At 50.8% G+C, this 15,228-nt stretch overlaps 8 protein-coding genes across 8 annotated transcripts; 3 read left to right on the forward strand and 5 right to left on the reverse strand.

Annotated features, from left to right (window-relative positions):
- Positions 1 to 267: 267 nt before the first annotated feature.
- On the reverse strand, positions 268 to 672 carry HO173_011763 (uncharacterized protein; the record flags this gene model as incomplete). Its single annotated transcript, XM_037313641.1, has 1 exon — positions 268 to 672. One exon carries the CDS (start codon positions 670 to 672, stop codon positions 268 to 270), a length of 405 nt encoding a protein of 134 aa, XP_037159462.1.
- Positions 673 to 836: 164 nt separating this feature from the next.
- Positions 837 to 1,759, reverse strand: HO173_011764 (uncharacterized protein; the record flags this gene model as incomplete). Its single annotated transcript, XM_037313642.1, has 3 exons — positions 837 to 1,142; positions 1,195 to 1,473; positions 1,535 to 1,759. 3 exons carry the CDS (start codon positions 1,757 to 1,759, stop codon positions 837 to 839), a joined length of 810 nt encoding a protein of 269 aa, XP_037159463.1.
- Positions 1,760 to 2,212: 453 nt separating this feature from the next.
- HO173_011765 (uncharacterized protein) lies at positions 2,213 to 4,180 on the forward strand (the record flags this gene model as incomplete). The annotated part of the gene is made up of 2 exons (XM_037313643.1): positions 2,213 to 2,475; positions 3,202 to 4,180. The coding sequence occupies 2 exons, from the start codon at positions 2,213 to 2,215 to the stop codon at positions 4,178 to 4,180; spliced, it is 1,242 nt and encodes a 413-aa protein (XP_037159464.1).
- A 262-nt stretch (positions 4,181 to 4,442) lies between these two features.
- Positions 4,443 to 6,155, forward strand: HO173_011766 (uncharacterized protein; the record flags this gene model as incomplete). Its single annotated transcript, XM_037313644.1, has 1 exon — positions 4,443 to 6,155. One exon carries the CDS (start codon positions 4,443 to 4,445, stop codon positions 6,153 to 6,155), a length of 1,713 nt encoding a protein of 570 aa, XP_037159465.1.
- A 2,239-nt stretch (positions 6,156 to 8,394) lies between these two features.
- HO173_011767 (uncharacterized protein) lies at positions 8,395 to 8,904 on the reverse strand (the record flags this gene model as incomplete). Its single annotated transcript, XM_037313645.1, has 1 exon — positions 8,395 to 8,904. The coding sequence occupies one exon, from the start codon at positions 8,902 to 8,904 to the stop codon at positions 8,395 to 8,397; it is 510 nt and encodes a 169-aa protein (XP_037159466.1).
- Positions 8,905 to 9,610: 706 nt separating this feature from the next.
- HO173_011768 (uncharacterized protein) lies at positions 9,611 to 10,718 on the reverse strand (the record flags this gene model as incomplete). The annotated part of the gene is made up of 3 exons (XM_037313646.1): positions 9,611 to 10,280; positions 10,384 to 10,409; positions 10,554 to 10,718. 3 exons carry the CDS (start codon positions 10,716 to 10,718, stop codon positions 9,611 to 9,613), a joined length of 861 nt encoding a protein of 286 aa, XP_037159467.1.
- Positions 10,719 to 11,003: 285 nt separating this feature from the next.
- Positions 11,004 to 12,624, reverse strand: HO173_011769 (uncharacterized protein; the record flags this gene model as incomplete). Its single annotated transcript, XM_037313647.1, has 5 exons — positions 11,004 to 11,476; positions 11,614 to 11,681; positions 11,739 to 12,145; positions 12,196 to 12,281; positions 12,408 to 12,624. The coding sequence occupies 5 exons, from the start codon at positions 12,622 to 12,624 to the stop codon at positions 11,004 to 11,006; spliced, it is 1,251 nt and encodes a 416-aa protein (XP_037159468.1).
- A 917-nt stretch (positions 12,625 to 13,541) lies between these two features.
- HO173_011770 (uncharacterized protein) lies at positions 13,542 to 14,621 on the forward strand (the record flags this gene model as incomplete). Its single annotated transcript, XM_037313648.1, has 1 exon — positions 13,542 to 14,621. One exon carries the CDS (start codon positions 13,542 to 13,544, stop codon positions 14,619 to 14,621), a length of 1,080 nt encoding a protein of 359 aa, XP_037159469.1.
- Between the last annotated feature and the right edge of the window lie 607 nt (positions 14,622 to 15,228).

The following is a 15,228-nucleotide window of genomic DNA, read 5'->3' on the forward strand; positions in this document are numbered from 1 at the left end:
CCACCCTTCCCCCACTCCAAGCGACGGCCCTCCACGTCAGCCTCAACAACAGCCTGAGGATACCACTACGCTCTTTCCACCCACCACAAACTACGGCCCAGATTACCGAGTCCCACACCTACTACCCTCGCCCTACCAAGTCATTCAAGACTTCGAGATCAAGGAACAGGCCGTTGCAGAGGTGAAGCAGAGGATTCTTTGAAGAGCACTACGAAGAAGAGCATTACAAGCAGCAGCCCTGTCAACACGAGCCAACTCTCTGCGGTTCTACGTCCGCGCACTATATCGATCCTCAGAGAGCCTACTTTCTCGCTCAGCACCGCTCGAATTCAGCATACTCCAAATCTCGCTCCACCTTTCGCCTCCCAGCATGCTCATTTTCTCGCTCCACCTTTCGCCTCCCAGCATGCTCATTTTCTCGCTCCACTTTTCGCCTCCCAGCATGGTCATTTTCTCGCCTCTCCGCTCGGCTACGTTCGTGATGCGGAGGAAATGGAGGCTACAGGCCAAGGATAGGTGAATGGAGTATATGGACGGTGCATTCTTGATGTAGCTGTCCAGGGATTTGATCATGAGGGTCCATCTTTCTCCCATTGCTACTAGAAATACGCCTAGCATAACCGGATCTACGCCCACTACAGCAAAGGGAACAATTGCAGTCATGGAGAGCATTGCGGAGAAGGATTCGAAGAAGTAATGTTTTGATAGCATGCGAATAGCCTCATCTTTTTTGGTTTTTGCCAGTGTCGGTAACTCAACACTCGCTACCACTAGTACTCATTCGGCCTAGTCATTGGTATATGAAGGCCTTCTCTGTACATAGATATCCTTCTTCCTTAGACATCATTAAGAAGACAGCCCAGTACACCCCAAAATTTCTCGGATACTACCCAGGATTCCTGCTGAGTCTTGGTAGCTGGAGAGAAGTCAAAGAAGCTTGTACTGAATAAAGCCTCCAGGCAACCCGAAATTAGTCGGTGTCTGGTGCGGAACGACCATGGTTCACTCACAGCAACGAAAGTTGCAGGCAACAAGGTCAATGTCAGGACTGCTATCGTCCTCATTGCTGCGCTATCTCTCCGTACTGCTTCGCTCATCTTTACCATGACCTTGCTGTCATACTGCGTGATGGTGTTGAAGGCCTGCCGAGGTCAACTGAGGTAGGATTCGAGAGATACTCGGATGCAGACTGACCAAGTCTATCTCGTTGCGCAGTCTTGCCTCGTTAGCTTTCGATCGTGCACTTAAGTTCCGCAACGTCTGAACCTCAAAGCGGAGTGCTTGATTTGTCCGCCGTGAGACATTGGAACTCGTGTCCGAAGGGGGCACTTTGCAGAACCACTCGTGTTGGCAAAGGATACTTTTTGTTGTTTCTGTTGCAACGTCAAGTGTTTCCGAGGCATGAACGGCATGCCGCGCGAAGTCATGCAGTAGAGGGAAACTCGCTGCTTGTTGGGCAACGCCGTGCCGATTCTAGAGGCGTATCAGTTTGAGTTGGTTCCTCGTGTCAAAAATGCTGTGGTGGCAGCTTTACCACTTCAATCATCCTCACAAAGTCTCGAATAGACCAGACGGAGGCGTCGAAGGCTTTGATGATTTCTCCAAGGATGATCGCATGAAGCGAATAAGGATCAGACGGGTCAAGCGTTGTTGACGGCGACAATAAAAGGTTTCGAAGTCCATCGCGTAGATGCTGAGGGACGTCGAAGCAGAGAACAACATGTACATTTGCTGAAGTCCATTTCGTGAAGAATGCCATCTCATACCATTCGTAGTTGTGGTATTGGATACCTCTGACTTCTACTAGCTGCTTGATTATAAATCGGAACCATGTGTATGCACCGGTCGTTAGTAGAGATTTACATTACTTAGAAAAAGGCAATACCATGACTTTTAACTTTACTTTCTTCATTGTACGAATCTCCACAACCAAAGAATCCATTAGAACGCTGGTAACTCTTGGACCAGAACAAATCAGGTATTGTGTATCGAGCGGATAGGTTTTGTCGAAGGATAGCCGATGCGAGGAAGGGTTCTGAGGTAGCAAAGCTATTTCGATCAGGGAAAGCCTAGCAAGAGGCGTGTAACGGACACAACATGGCTTCGCTTCTTGCTTTGTCTAAACAATGTCTTAGCACGTGTCGCCAGTGCCTCGGTAGTTTTTATAGATAAGACCGAAGACCGTCTTCTACTGTCGCACTTGTGCTGCGCCATGTTCCCTCCACTAATGCCAGTCAACATTCGTAATCAGCGGAAGGTCAGCGTCGTACCTTGTTCAAGGATATCCATGGAACTCATTGGGAATATGGTGGTGCTCAAGTCCTGCATTGATACAATCTGTATTGACGAGATTACGAAAGCGTTCACCAGCGACAAAATCGGTCAGCAGCCTGTCAGTGTCAGGCTGAGGGGACCGAACAAATTCCATGGCTTTGTGGATCTATGCTCTCTTAAGAACATGGTCCAATGCATCCTGTAAGTCTACAAGGCTGCAGTGGCGGATCTATAGGCTCTTGTGCTCCGCAGGGGAGGGATCATCTTTGATCATTGCTGCGGCGGTGCCCGACAATGACACCAGATGAGAGTCTTGAGGCAGTCCTGCACGTAAGGTTGATAGGGACATGCATTTTATCGCCTCTCTGGTAGCTACACAACTGTAACGCAAGCTTAGACCGATTCTATCTTGTACAGTATCACCTTCAACCTGTGTCTCCTCGGTCAGCATGTACCTTATCTCTAACATTCTCTCTGCCGCAACATCGCGGACTCGTAGTGGCTGCATATCGAAGTTTCTTCAGGCGTCCTTCAGACAAGGCAAAATCAGGCAGTGGATCGTCAATTTCGCACGTAAGCAGGTGCAGCGAGTAGGTGAACGGTCAATTTTCTCGAACGCTCAGATGGGTCCCACCCTCCTCCCCATCCTCTCCACTCTCCTCCCCACCCTCTCCGCTCTCCCAAGCATGAGCCGCAGCTCCAAAGGTTCTAGACTCGGTCCGATCAGAGACCCCCCTTTCGAAGCTCCGAGAGCCTGATCCAAACAAGCGGCGAGGCTACACTTCACTCCAAGTAAACCACCCTCTAGTGTCTTGCTTACGCACGCCGTCTCTCCTCTGTCCTCGTCTTCTTCTTACTTCAAAACCTATTGCTGGCCTCTTTGCGCTGTATTGCAGAGTCCCCGTTGGCTCTAATGGCACAAGAAAGGCGCCTCTATACCGTGGGATGGATCTGTGCATTGCAGACGGAGTATGTGGCAGCCTGCGAGCTCTTGGACGAGGAACTCCCCCCTCTACAGACAGCACTACCCCACGACAACAACGCATACACCTTTGGTCGCATCAACGACCACTACATCGTCATCGCATGCCTTCCGAAAGGAAGGTACGGTCTTGCTTCCGCCGCTAGCGTGGCCAAAGACATGCTGCGCAGCTTCGATTCCATCCGCGTTGGATTAATGGTCGGCATCGGAGGGGCTGCGCCAAGCGATAAGCACGATATTAGACTTGGTGATGTTGTGGTCGGCTGTCCAGTGAAGAAGGAGGGTGGTGTGATTCCCTACAACTTCGGCAAGGCGGTTCAAGAAATGGAGTTTGTGTCAACTGGGTCTTTGAACTCGCCGCCGACGGTTCTGTTGACGAATCTGACCAAGCTGAGCGCATACCACGAGAGAAAGGGCAATCACATTGCTGAGTCGGTTCGAAAGATGGTTGCCAAAAACCAAAGATTGGGAGAGAAATACCAACATCCGGGGGTAGAGAACGATCGGTTATATGAGTCAAGCTATACTCATCAAGGCGGTGATGATAGGTGTGAGATCTGTTGTGACCAAGCATCTCCTCCGGTGCTCCACCGATCGCAGCGGCTCCATGACTTGAATAAGCCGGTGGTGCACTACGGCCTTATCGCATCAGCAGACACACTGATGAAAGATGCGATTGCTCGCGATCGGTTAATCAAAAAGCACGATATCTTATGTTTTGAGATGGAGGCGGCAGGGCTCATGAACGACTTCCCGTGCGTGGTTATTCGAGGTATCTGCGATTACTCGGATTCACACAAAAACGATATGTGGCAAGGTTACGCGGCGGTCGCGGCGGCGTCGTACGCCAAGGAACTTCTGGGAATTATCCCAGCACATCAGATTGCCAGCACGCAGACGGCGACTGCGGAGATGGGTGAGTAGACATTTATACCACAATGGCCCTTGGGAGGAGCAGGTCAGATGTGGAGGTCACATTTTAAGAGGGAAAGAGCTCGATGGGAATAGCCAGATTGTCTTCTCAATAGTCACCAGATAAATTGTGTATAGCGCTGATCTTTCCCATGTCGACTTTAGTCAAACCTCTCTTCTCCGTGCCATATGAAAGAGATGCCAACTTCATTGAGCGAAAAGACATCTTCTTTCAGATTGAGAAGCAACTTCACATGCATCACCGTGCTTCAATATGTGGAATTGGAGGTGTCGGGTATTTTGTTCTCTCACACGAGCTCTCATAGATACTGACAAAAGTTTCAGGAAATCTCAGATCGCCATCGAGTACGCTTACCGGTTTCGGCAGTCTCGACCGCAGAGTCATGTCTTCTGGGTGTACGCCGCCAGCTCTGGTACAATTTTGCAGGCCTGTCATGAGATTGCGCGTAGCCTGCAACTTCCTACGTACGAAGATCCGAAGTCCGATCCATGTGAGCTGGTCTCCAGATGGCTCAAAGAGGACGACCGTACGTGGCTCCTGATATTGGATAATGCGGACGATGCAGATGTCATTTTCGCTTCGACTGAATTTCATGCATCACCTGCTACTGTTACGCAAATTCATCGACCCTTGATCGACTATCTTCCTAGCATTTTGAATCCTCAGAAGTCATTGCTTGTTACGACAAGAGACAAACGTGTTGGTCAGGACCTTGCCTATGGAGAACTGTGTGTGGAAGTGCCGCCATTTTCATGTCAAGAGGCGAGAGCCCTGTTGCGATCGAAAGTGAAAGGAGCGGCGGACTTTTTCGACGTGTCCAGTACAGAAAGGCTGCTGGAAGTTTTGGGACATATTCCACTAGCCATCACGCAAGCTGTAGCTTTCATCAATCACAATGGGATGACTGTCGAAAGCTATCTAACAGCCCTTGAAACAGATAAGCAGGACCTAACGGAGTTTCTGAGTCATGAGCTTCAAGATCATCGGAGGCAGCGTGGTTTTCCCAATTCCGTCTTTCGAACATGGAAGTTTTCTTTCGATCAGATCCTGACACAAGAGCCTCAGGCGGCGAAGTTGCTGTCCCTCGTAGCGATGCTTGATCCACGACGGATCCCGGAAAAGCTAGTACGACGGTCAATTGGGAGAGAGTTGGACTTCAGGACTGCCATTGGTACGCTGAACGGATTCGCTTTGATTACTGCAGAGATTGGGGGAGAGATATACGCCATACACCCACTTGTGCAAGCATCGGTGCACTATTGGCTCGAGCAGAGGAACGAGAAAGCGAACTACGTAAGTCAAGCGTTAGAGCTGTTAGCAAAGGAGTTTCCGCAGGGTAAATATGAAAACAAAGAGACGTGTGAATCATTGTTGGCGCATGCTCAGGCGGTGTTGAATTGGGACTACGTATCAAAGGATGATGATCAGAGATACCGCGCCGCTCTTCTATACAATGTTGCGACCTTTCATGGTGCGCAGGGTAGATTTGGCTTTGCGTATCAAGAAGTCTCCAAAGCACACAATATTGTTCAAAAACAACTGGGGGAAGATGCGCCTGGCACTCTGCATAGTCTGTCTTTACTTGCAACAACCCTTCGCGGTCAAGGAGAATATAAAAAAGCCGAGGATATGAGCCGACGAGTGCTGGAAGGTTTTGAGAAGGTGCTGGGAGTTGAGCATCCCAGCACATTGTTCAGTGTCAATAATTTGGCATTAGTGCTTCGACAACAAGGAAAGTATAAGATGGCCGAGGAAATGAGCCGACGAGCGCTGGAAGGAATGGAGAAGGTGCTGGGACTCGAGCATCCCTACACATTAAGCAGTGTCCACGATTTGGTACCCGTGCTCTCTGTAAAGAAAGATCATAAGGCGGCCGAGCAGATGAGTCGACGAGCGTTGGAAGGAGGTGGACGAGCATCCCTACACATTAAGCAGTGTCCACAATTTATCAGTAGTGCTTCTTAGGAAGAAAGATTATAAGGCGGCCGAGCAGATGAGTCGACGAGCGCTGGAAGGATTTGAGAAGGTGCTGGGACTCGAGCATCTCAACACATTAACGAGTGTCCACGGTTTATCATTTATACTTTTTGCAAAGAAAGATTATAAGGCGGCCGGGAGATGAGGAGACGGGGTGTGGGAAACGAACGCACCCCTCTACGGTGATAACCATGTCTAGCCTTGCCAACTCATATCACCTTGAACAACTGTACGATGAAGCATCAACTCTCTATCTGAAAGCTTTGGCAGGGTTTACAAAGACGTTTGGGCCCGATGATCCTAGAACACGGCAGTGCCATCAAAAGTATACGTCCATGGTTGACGAAAGGGACCGCAATGCTAGAGAAGATCAGAACCCAAATTCTTGCTCAGGCTCGGCGAAGTAGCAAGGACGTATAACAGGCCGGCCGACGAGGTGGTAGAGAGGCGACTGTGTGACGCCTGCTTCAACAATCACACTTCGACGTCCTCTTTCCCTTGCAGTTGTGCACCATTTCCGAGTCAGGTCGGAAGAGGGCGAGGGGGCGATCTTCAGCGATCCGTGCGTAAGCGATTGACAGAATCGTCACATGTAGGGTGGAGGCATGGCGACTGGCGATGGGCAGTGGGTGGTGGTCGGCGGAAAGGGGTTGCAGATCCATGAACGAGCGAGACGACGGCTGGCATGGAAATGGACGAGGGAGAAGAGTGGAAGAGTAGCAAGGGAAGGAGGGTCTTTGTACCTTGAGAAAGCGGCGTGTGAGTCGCAGGTCCGCGCCTGGCCCCAACAGGGCGCACAAATCCGACGGATGGGGAGTTCAGCTCGCCATCACGGAGCATCCCAGCCCTTATTCCACAATTCGGGCAATTCCCAGGACACAGGTTCTCGACTAGAACCTAGCATAGAAAGCTGTGTCGATTTACAAGAGTTGCTTTGCTGTTCTTTGACGGGGGAGGGCAAGCACACTGGGAGCCGACACGGCAGCGATTCTGGTTGTGAGACTGAAACCAAAAGCGAGATTTGTGAGAATGTCGACGTTTGACATACTACTGAACAGAAGCCAAAGGTTGTCAGGTGCACGGGAGTGATTGGCGGGAGGGGAGGCCGGCATAAGGCGATTCTTGGTCAATTTCCAGCAAGCAAGTGATCGAATGTCCGGATAAAAGAGGGTAGATTGGGCGCAAATCGTTTACATCTTTCCACTATTTGACAGCGTACTTTCTAGTAGAACGGCTCACAGCTCATTCAGGAATGCTGATCATAGTTACTGAGCCTCAAGATACTTTCAGAGAGCTTGGATGATACATGGCAATCCTTCAATGTCATTCCCATAGACTACCGAAATTGAATCAGCGCCATTCCTCCTTGATCGAATCTGCTGCTCGCTCAGTTACAGCATCGTCCAACAGCATACGGGTACTCATTCACTCATCGGGCAGGCTATGATCCAGGATGCACCTACCCAGGTTCATACCCGTAAGACTGACATAGCTATGTATCTTTTGAGGTACTTATCACTCTGCTCACAAATTGTAGCTACACTTGATAACGTCTATCAAGTGTGACTACTGCAACGTGACGAACGATGCAAAGTTCTCTCTCCAGGCCGAACTCTGGCGGCTCCCCAATCGGCGGCGATTGCCTCTTCTTACTTATACCACAGTCTCCACGAACACCTGTACCTTATCCTGACTGCAGAAGTATCGGCCTCTATGCTTATAATTAGGACTACATATACTCATATATATCTCTGATCCCGATCCGCATTCTCGGCTAGACTCTTATGCACTTTCCTAGCCTGTGAATGCCGTACCAGTCGAGCAGCGTGTCCGAGAACGCAAACCATTGTTGTCCCATTCATGAAAACACGCATATGGCATAGGGGCCCACATAGGGTGTGATAGTGGTTGGGCCGTCTCACGGGGATAGCAAGTCTGATTAGGCCCAAATAGAGGCCTGAACAGGCATATCTCTCGTTCCCAGCGTAAGAAACTCGCATGTCTGTGCCATAGACCTGGAGTGGAATAGTAGCTAGGTATGTACAGGTATGGGTGGGTGGGACTAAAAGTATGCGATGGCTCTGAAAGAGACGAAATCGAATGAAGAGCCATTGACAGGTGAAAAACAGGTGGCTATATAGCTCGTAGTGGACACCTGTCTCCGAACCCTTGCATGGGCCCTGACAAGGGCCTGAAACAGGGGCATATCTGTGCCCACTACTCTCCCTCAATCTTCAATTCCCGGAAACGTCAACTCAAACGTTGCCGCCAACTTCCCACGGTCCAAAAGCCCCGCGTGGGACACCTCCGTCGTCCCATGACGCAGCGTCACCCAACGCAGAGTAGCGACCAGCTCCTCGACCAGCATCTTCGGCACCATGGTCTCCTGTCTGATCCAGAAGTTTACCCCGTCGCTCGTGAAAGAGTTGACCTTCCCGCGTCCGGCGATGTATTCTGCATTCACGATCCGCACGATCTCATTCATGGCGACCCGGACGCGCTCTTCGCAGTACATCTCTCCGGCGCAGACGTGGCGGCCGTAGTGCTCGATGGATATGGAGACGGATTCGTCAATGACATAGGTCCAGGGCACGTCGGGCCATGGTTCCCGAGATAGGGTCGTCGCGTTGAGTGGAAGAGGGTTCGCCGATGAGGGATTTGAAGGAAGGAGTAGAGGGGGAAGAGCAGTGCATGATCTGGTGAGTGCGAAAACTGTCAGGAGAGGGAGGATGTGCATCTTCGGTTAGCTGTTGGGTTTGGAATGCAGGTGTGTAAGTGGGAGCGCGGCTGGGCGTATTATTGTTGTACGAAGGAGGTTCGACACGGCCAGAGCACTCATATTGCGTAAGGTCGCACCAGATAAAATAGAACAGTATACGGTGCGCATATATCTCGCCATCGCCGGTAAACCAATCGCAAGCCCCAATCTTGGGACTATGTATTCGGAAACAAGGAACTGTTGATCGGTGAAACAGGTATACAAAGACGTGAATGTGAGCATTTGGGAGAGATGCTACTGAACTTATCTGGCATGTTGAAGATCAGGGTTGGTTAAAAGACTTAAGGAAATCAGCATGCAAAGTCCTATACGCCAAGACAGATCTCGGATAACGCCCCTCCTGGAGGACTGCCTGGACCTGTCAGGCCCCAAAGAGGTCTCTAAGCTCAGTTTATGCGCTCCAAGGAGAAATTTATAGGATACACTGCTACAGGGTCGCCTTCCGAAGGTAGCATTAGGGCTACTACTAACGCTGTCCAAGGCTCTTAGTGCCTACCTCTGTACACATCACACACATCAATCAACCTGCTTTTTGACAAAATAGTTATACAAGGGTAAAGGAATATATATCTGCCTCCACCACAGCACAGTTCGCCTGTCCCATCGAACCTGCCTCCTCCTCCTCCTCCTCCTCCTCATCGTTATCGTCATCGTTTCATCCCCTTCACTCCCTTACAACCTGAAACAACAACCGCCTCATATCGGGATCGCCCCACTCCCTGTTCTGCGCGTAGCCAAAATCTACCTCGTCAAGACTGGCCTCAACCCTCCACCTCGTGTCAGTCTCGCGGCCCATCTCCTCCCAAAATTCCGTCCAGCTCTGCACATCATGTCGGAACTGCCATCGCCCGTCTTTCATCACATCATACTCCCCCGGCTTGACGCTGCCCAGCTGCCGGCCCAGCAGCATGGACCCGGGCACCGGCTTCAGCAGTGCGACGACCGTCTTGGCGACCGCGAGCTGTCGGGGCCGTGGGAAGAGGTGGAAGAAGGAGGCGGCCCAGACGATGTCGATTTTGGCATTCACGTCGGCGAGGTCTTGGGCCGCGGACGGGCCGAGCGCATCGACGGTGAGGAAGTGGCTGTCCAGGCTGCTGCGGTCGAGGAAGAGGTCGTAGCCGAGGTCGATGAACTTGCGGTCGACGTCGATGCCGTAGAGGCGGTCGGAGGCCACGCCGTCGAGGACGAGCTGGCGCAGGTCTTGCGCGAAACAGCAGCCTAGGTCCAGGAGGGTGGTGTTGGGGGTGCTCGTGAGGCGGTGGAGGATTTGCGGGTAGGCGGGGTGGGTGCGGAGGGAGAGGTTGAGGAAGCGTAGTTGGCCGATGCAGGCGTAGCTAAGGAGAGGGAGGAGGGTCAGCGCTTGGTTTGCGCGGGTTTCCGTCTATGGCCCCTCTTCTCTTGTTTGTTCGTTTCGTTCGATTGAGAGCAACGACTCACGGAAAGATGGCGAAAGCACGGTCGCGCTGTGGGTGAGGAGATTAGCTATGGGAGCGCCTTCAATGCCGGTTGTGTCTAGAGCAGATTCTTGGTAGAAGGTGGGGCCATCACCCCTCTCCTGCCCCGCAATAGGATCGGAGATGCTTCTGAAGGCAGGTATATATGCATACCAGCTCAAGAACATGTCCCACCGTCGTCTCCTGCGGTATGTGACTATATTCCTGTAGGAGCTTTTTGATGGGTTCGTTGATCTTTTTGTCGACTTCGGCCGGGTCTGTCGTGAGAAATTTGGCGACTCCGGAGGCGTCGTGGTCGGATTTTTCTTTTGAGTTCATACCGAGGATTGGGTGGACTGAGGTTCGAATAAAGAAACAATGTTCAGTGAAGGGAGGAGAACCGGTTGAGTCGGAAATGGCAGAAGTTTTGGAGCGTATTTCGAAAGAGTCTTCGGTTGGAGAACTTCGTGATAGGTTACTAAGGTACTTTATGCATGCAAGAAGCCAATGGGATAATCAAAGAATACACACCAGGCGGCGTGGACTTCCCCATGTTGAGGAGGCTGAACATGATTTTGCGCGCTCGTGTTTTACTTTTTATATTATTACATATCATCACACCCATCAACATGAATCCCCCTCCCTCGTCGTTTCTTCCGACCACGTCAGATCCTTACTAACTTTGATCTGATTGCTAGGCACCTCCTCCCTGATCCCACTCACCCTTGGGTCCGCCGACGCCCCATTGACAACCACACTCCTGTATGGAGGGGCATATACCTGAGTTTCCGATCCTGGCTCTCCAACTTTGGTTGTAACAGCCTCCATCCTAGATGCCCAGCCTTCTTCACCGAACTCGCCGCTCTCTTCGTCGTTCTTACTATGTTCGCTATGAAAAATTGAATGCTCTCCGGGCCATGTATGCGAAGTCGTCAGGGGAATATCCTTTGTTCTGGCTTTGCCAGTGGTTCTGTAGCCGCTTTTGGCGGTGCCGCCGCCAACAAGGCGCCGAAGAGGTGCCATGCAGGGTATGCAGGCGCAGATTACGCCGACGCAGCATTCTACTGGGGTCCAGACTAAGGTTTCGGCATCGTCCCCTACCACATGAAAAGTAGTGTCAGCAAAATTCTCCGTCTTGCAGGCGTATGAGGTCTAAGCACATGGGTGGTTGACCATGTGGAAACGAAGATCCCGTGCGATTATACATAGAGGAAAAGGAGTAGGCAGAGCTTACAAGTAGGGTCCGCGGAATTTTCGTCAAGCCAAATAAACCGGAGTCGAACGATACTAGCCCCCAACACGCTAAAAGGACTGGAGTCAGTCGAATTTTATTTCTCCTGAAATAACACTGAGACTTACAATGCTCCCAGTCCGAAGATGATCATTATCTCAAGTTTGCGCCTCAAATTCATCTGAAGTCGCCAAAGCACCGGGAAAGGGAGAAGCAATAGCATCAAGTCGCCAATACAATTCAGAAGAGCGGATGGAACTTGGCTTGGACGAGTCTGTAAGCATGAACCCTCGTCGGGAGGATCCAATTCATAAAACGAATAGGCCCGATTCCAGAAATAAGGCACTGGGACACATTGTACAATGACAATTATGAAAGTAGCAGTTCCCCAGAGTATAGAGTAAGTCAGCATAATCCAAAAGGCCCATTTGAACCATCGTTGATTCCCTGTGAATATCCGACGATAGAATATCAGGATGGCGATTTTGACGAGTGGTATCTCCAGAGCCCAGAGAAAACCCTCAACCCAAATAGCCTTATTACAGTCAGTATTTGAAGGATATCGTCGAGGAATAATGCAATTACCTTGAATAGGTTGACCAGTTTGTCTGGTGGAGTAGGATCGGTCTTGACCGCTCGGACCAGATGCTGCCCAATACCGTAGTGAACGCCTGTTATTCATTAATGAGAGATCGACTCCTAGCGCAGCCAATCAGCATCTTGCCACTCACATATTATTGTAGTTGCGCAAAGCCCGAGACAAAGCAGCTAAAGGTATATTAACAACATTGAGGGACTCCCATTGCGGAAGACTGCAAGACTTGCCAGTGCCCCAACAATGAGGTAATCATCAAGATCGAAACTCGACTTGACCAATTTTTGTGCCCATATCCGTAATGCTACGAAAAGAGTGGTTGCGATCATCAAGATACTGGCTGCGGCGATGATCGAAGCTCCTCTGTCATCGCCCCAGTGTTCCAGCTGGTATCGAACTTCTGGAGTTATGGCAGCCATGTTGGACACCGCAAGCTTCCAAGGTGGATTGCACTTCCCCAATGATTTCGCTTGGATTGGTGTCAAGGGGTAAAGGTTAGGCGCATGTCTTCAGGATAGACTGAGAAGAAAGGAAAGGTCGCAAAAAGCTCCGAAAGCCTTGGTGGTGGCCGCGTCATAGGCTTGTAGGGTTCTCTCTATGGCGGACCCCAACTAAGCTGTGCCTTGCAGCACTTTCGAAAGCCATGTGTTCCTCCAAGTTTGAGATTGATGGGCGCTCGATGGCAAGAGCTGATCAGGGGCGAGGTGTGGAGGGATGAGGATGCCACTTGGCTGATGAATGAAAGCTTGCAGCATCGTGCAGCAAAGAGCTGAGTGGGTGGGTCGGGTACAGTGAGAGAGACGATGTCACTGTGCATTGTTATGTGCCATGTTGCTGCAGCCATGTGCTAGAAAGCCGAAGGTGTTTCGGAGGATGCATGTTCTTTTGAAGAGTTATCTTGGGACGAAATTGAATGGTCGGTGTAGGACTGTGGGTCGAGCTGATGCAACGTCGCGAACCTATCAGCAAGGCTAATCTACTAGCGCTGACCGTGCCGCTCTGCCATTGGATGCTTCCTAGATCAACGGCCGAGGCGGGCCGAACAGATTGGCCGATATTTTGGCCGACTGCGCAAACGTGACGTGTCCTACCTTATCACCATACATGTACCTAAGGTACCCTAAGGTGGTGTACCTACCGTACCTACGTTTATCCTTCTGGAGGGTATCCTAGGGCTGTGGTGGCCAGGCTAGCGGGCTTGATGACAGTTGCGTGGGCTCTCCGTCTCCTTGATATAGGGTAGGCTGTACAGCGATGCTGGGCCGGATTGGTCTCCTAAATCGTCTAGAATGGTCCAAATCATTCGCCAAAAGGACATCGAGACTTTAGATGCAATATGGGGGACCCGACAATGAGTGATGCGACAGAGAAGCATAAAAACATTCCAAATCCCGTGTGTGTCCGTCCCTGCGTGCTCAAACGGACAAGTTTCATTTTCAGCGAATCTTCCCAGCAGATAAAAAACAACAGAGATGATAGCAAAGATGAAACTCTGGTCCAATACTGCCTCAAAACCCTCTGGCTCTTTACATTCAGCGATTTTAAAACCATCGTCGTTCCATCCACGGCCTTCGCCATCCTGACAGCCGTATCTGGTCCCTCCCTAACTACCAATTCTTCCGTACCGTCTTTGTCCGACCTGTATCCCCGCTTGCCCCTCGTCCTCTCCTGGACATGGCTCACCCTCCTCCTCGTTGACATCGCCAATCAACGCCATCCTGGCTCCGTCCTTGAAGACAGCCTCAACAAACCATGGCGGCCACTTCCTTCCGGTCGCATTTCAACGTTCGGAGCCCGCCGACTACTGCTCATCGCTATCCCATCTGTTCTCGCAATCACCAAGTTCTTCCTTCCTCAAGGCCTCCCCGTTACCATCATCGCTATCATTGGCTCTTACATGTACAATGACCTCGGTGGTGCAGACGAAAGCTTCCTCGTACGCAATCTGATGAACGCTGCCGCCATTACATGTTTTGGCGCCGGTGCAGCTCAAGTTGCAATTGGCGAACAAGTCGCGCTGAACGTCGACGCTTACCGATGGCTGGCAATAATTGCTGCCATTGTCACCACCACGATCCAGGTGCAAGACATGGAAGATCAGGAAGGGGATCGCGCGAGGGGACGGGTGACTATTCCTCTGTTTCTAGGAGATGTAACGGCAAGACATAGCATTGCGGTGTTGGTCTCGGCATGGAGCTTCGTATGCCCTGCTTATTGGGGTCTAAATGCTTTGGGGTATGTGTTGCCAGGGGCAGTGGGATTGACAATCGCTGGGAGAACCCTCACGATGCGGAATGTGCAGGCAGACAAGGATAATTGGAGGGCTTGGAACATATGGATGATGACATTGTACTTGTTACCCGTGTGGGAGGACATCTTTAGCACTGTCGCAAGTGGTGTTCGAAATTGGTGTTAATCCTGTCGATTGAAGGCCGGAAAGCAATGTTTGCCGATTTGCAAGCAAGTAGGCTATGGGTATATAGAAATTGGTCAGCCATGGACAGTAGGTCATACCAGGATAATTGGTGGTAATGCACCACAGGACCTCCTACTCAGGTAAATGTTGACACTGTTCAAAAAGGATGATTTGATTTTATCCTGAGCTCTCTGGATCCCGTTCTATATAGGTACACTGGGAACTAAGTATGAGGTGCCAATTCTGACAAGAGCGGTAAGGTGCAAGTTAGTACCGGACCCACATTACCCGCCTCTGGACGGTACGAGTATGGCAACGGACCTGAGCAAATAGCTGCAGGCTTCGATGAGATTGAAGAAGGCGGGTAGCTTCAGCCTTCGATGCCTCACGAATGATACGGCCCACGATGACTAGGTATATAGCTGGTAAGCAAGCTTCGCTCTTGCCTCTTCGAGATATACATTGATTGTCGTAGCGATGTGGGTTGATGAATCAGAAGTAGCTTTGGCTACTGTCCACTCTGTATTGGGTGCTACAGCCGTCCATGCCAAGAACCGACATCATTTTCTGAACACCCTCCTAGGCTTGTCTGCCGTTCTTAGGTACC

This window comes from Letharia columbiana (genome assembly GCF_014066305.1).
Source record: "Letharia columbiana isolate WasteWater2 chromosome Unknown Sc0000067_s0, whole genome shotgun sequence".
Lineage (NCBI taxonomy): Eukaryota > Fungi > Ascomycota > Lecanoromycetes > Lecanorales > Parmeliaceae > Letharia > Letharia columbiana.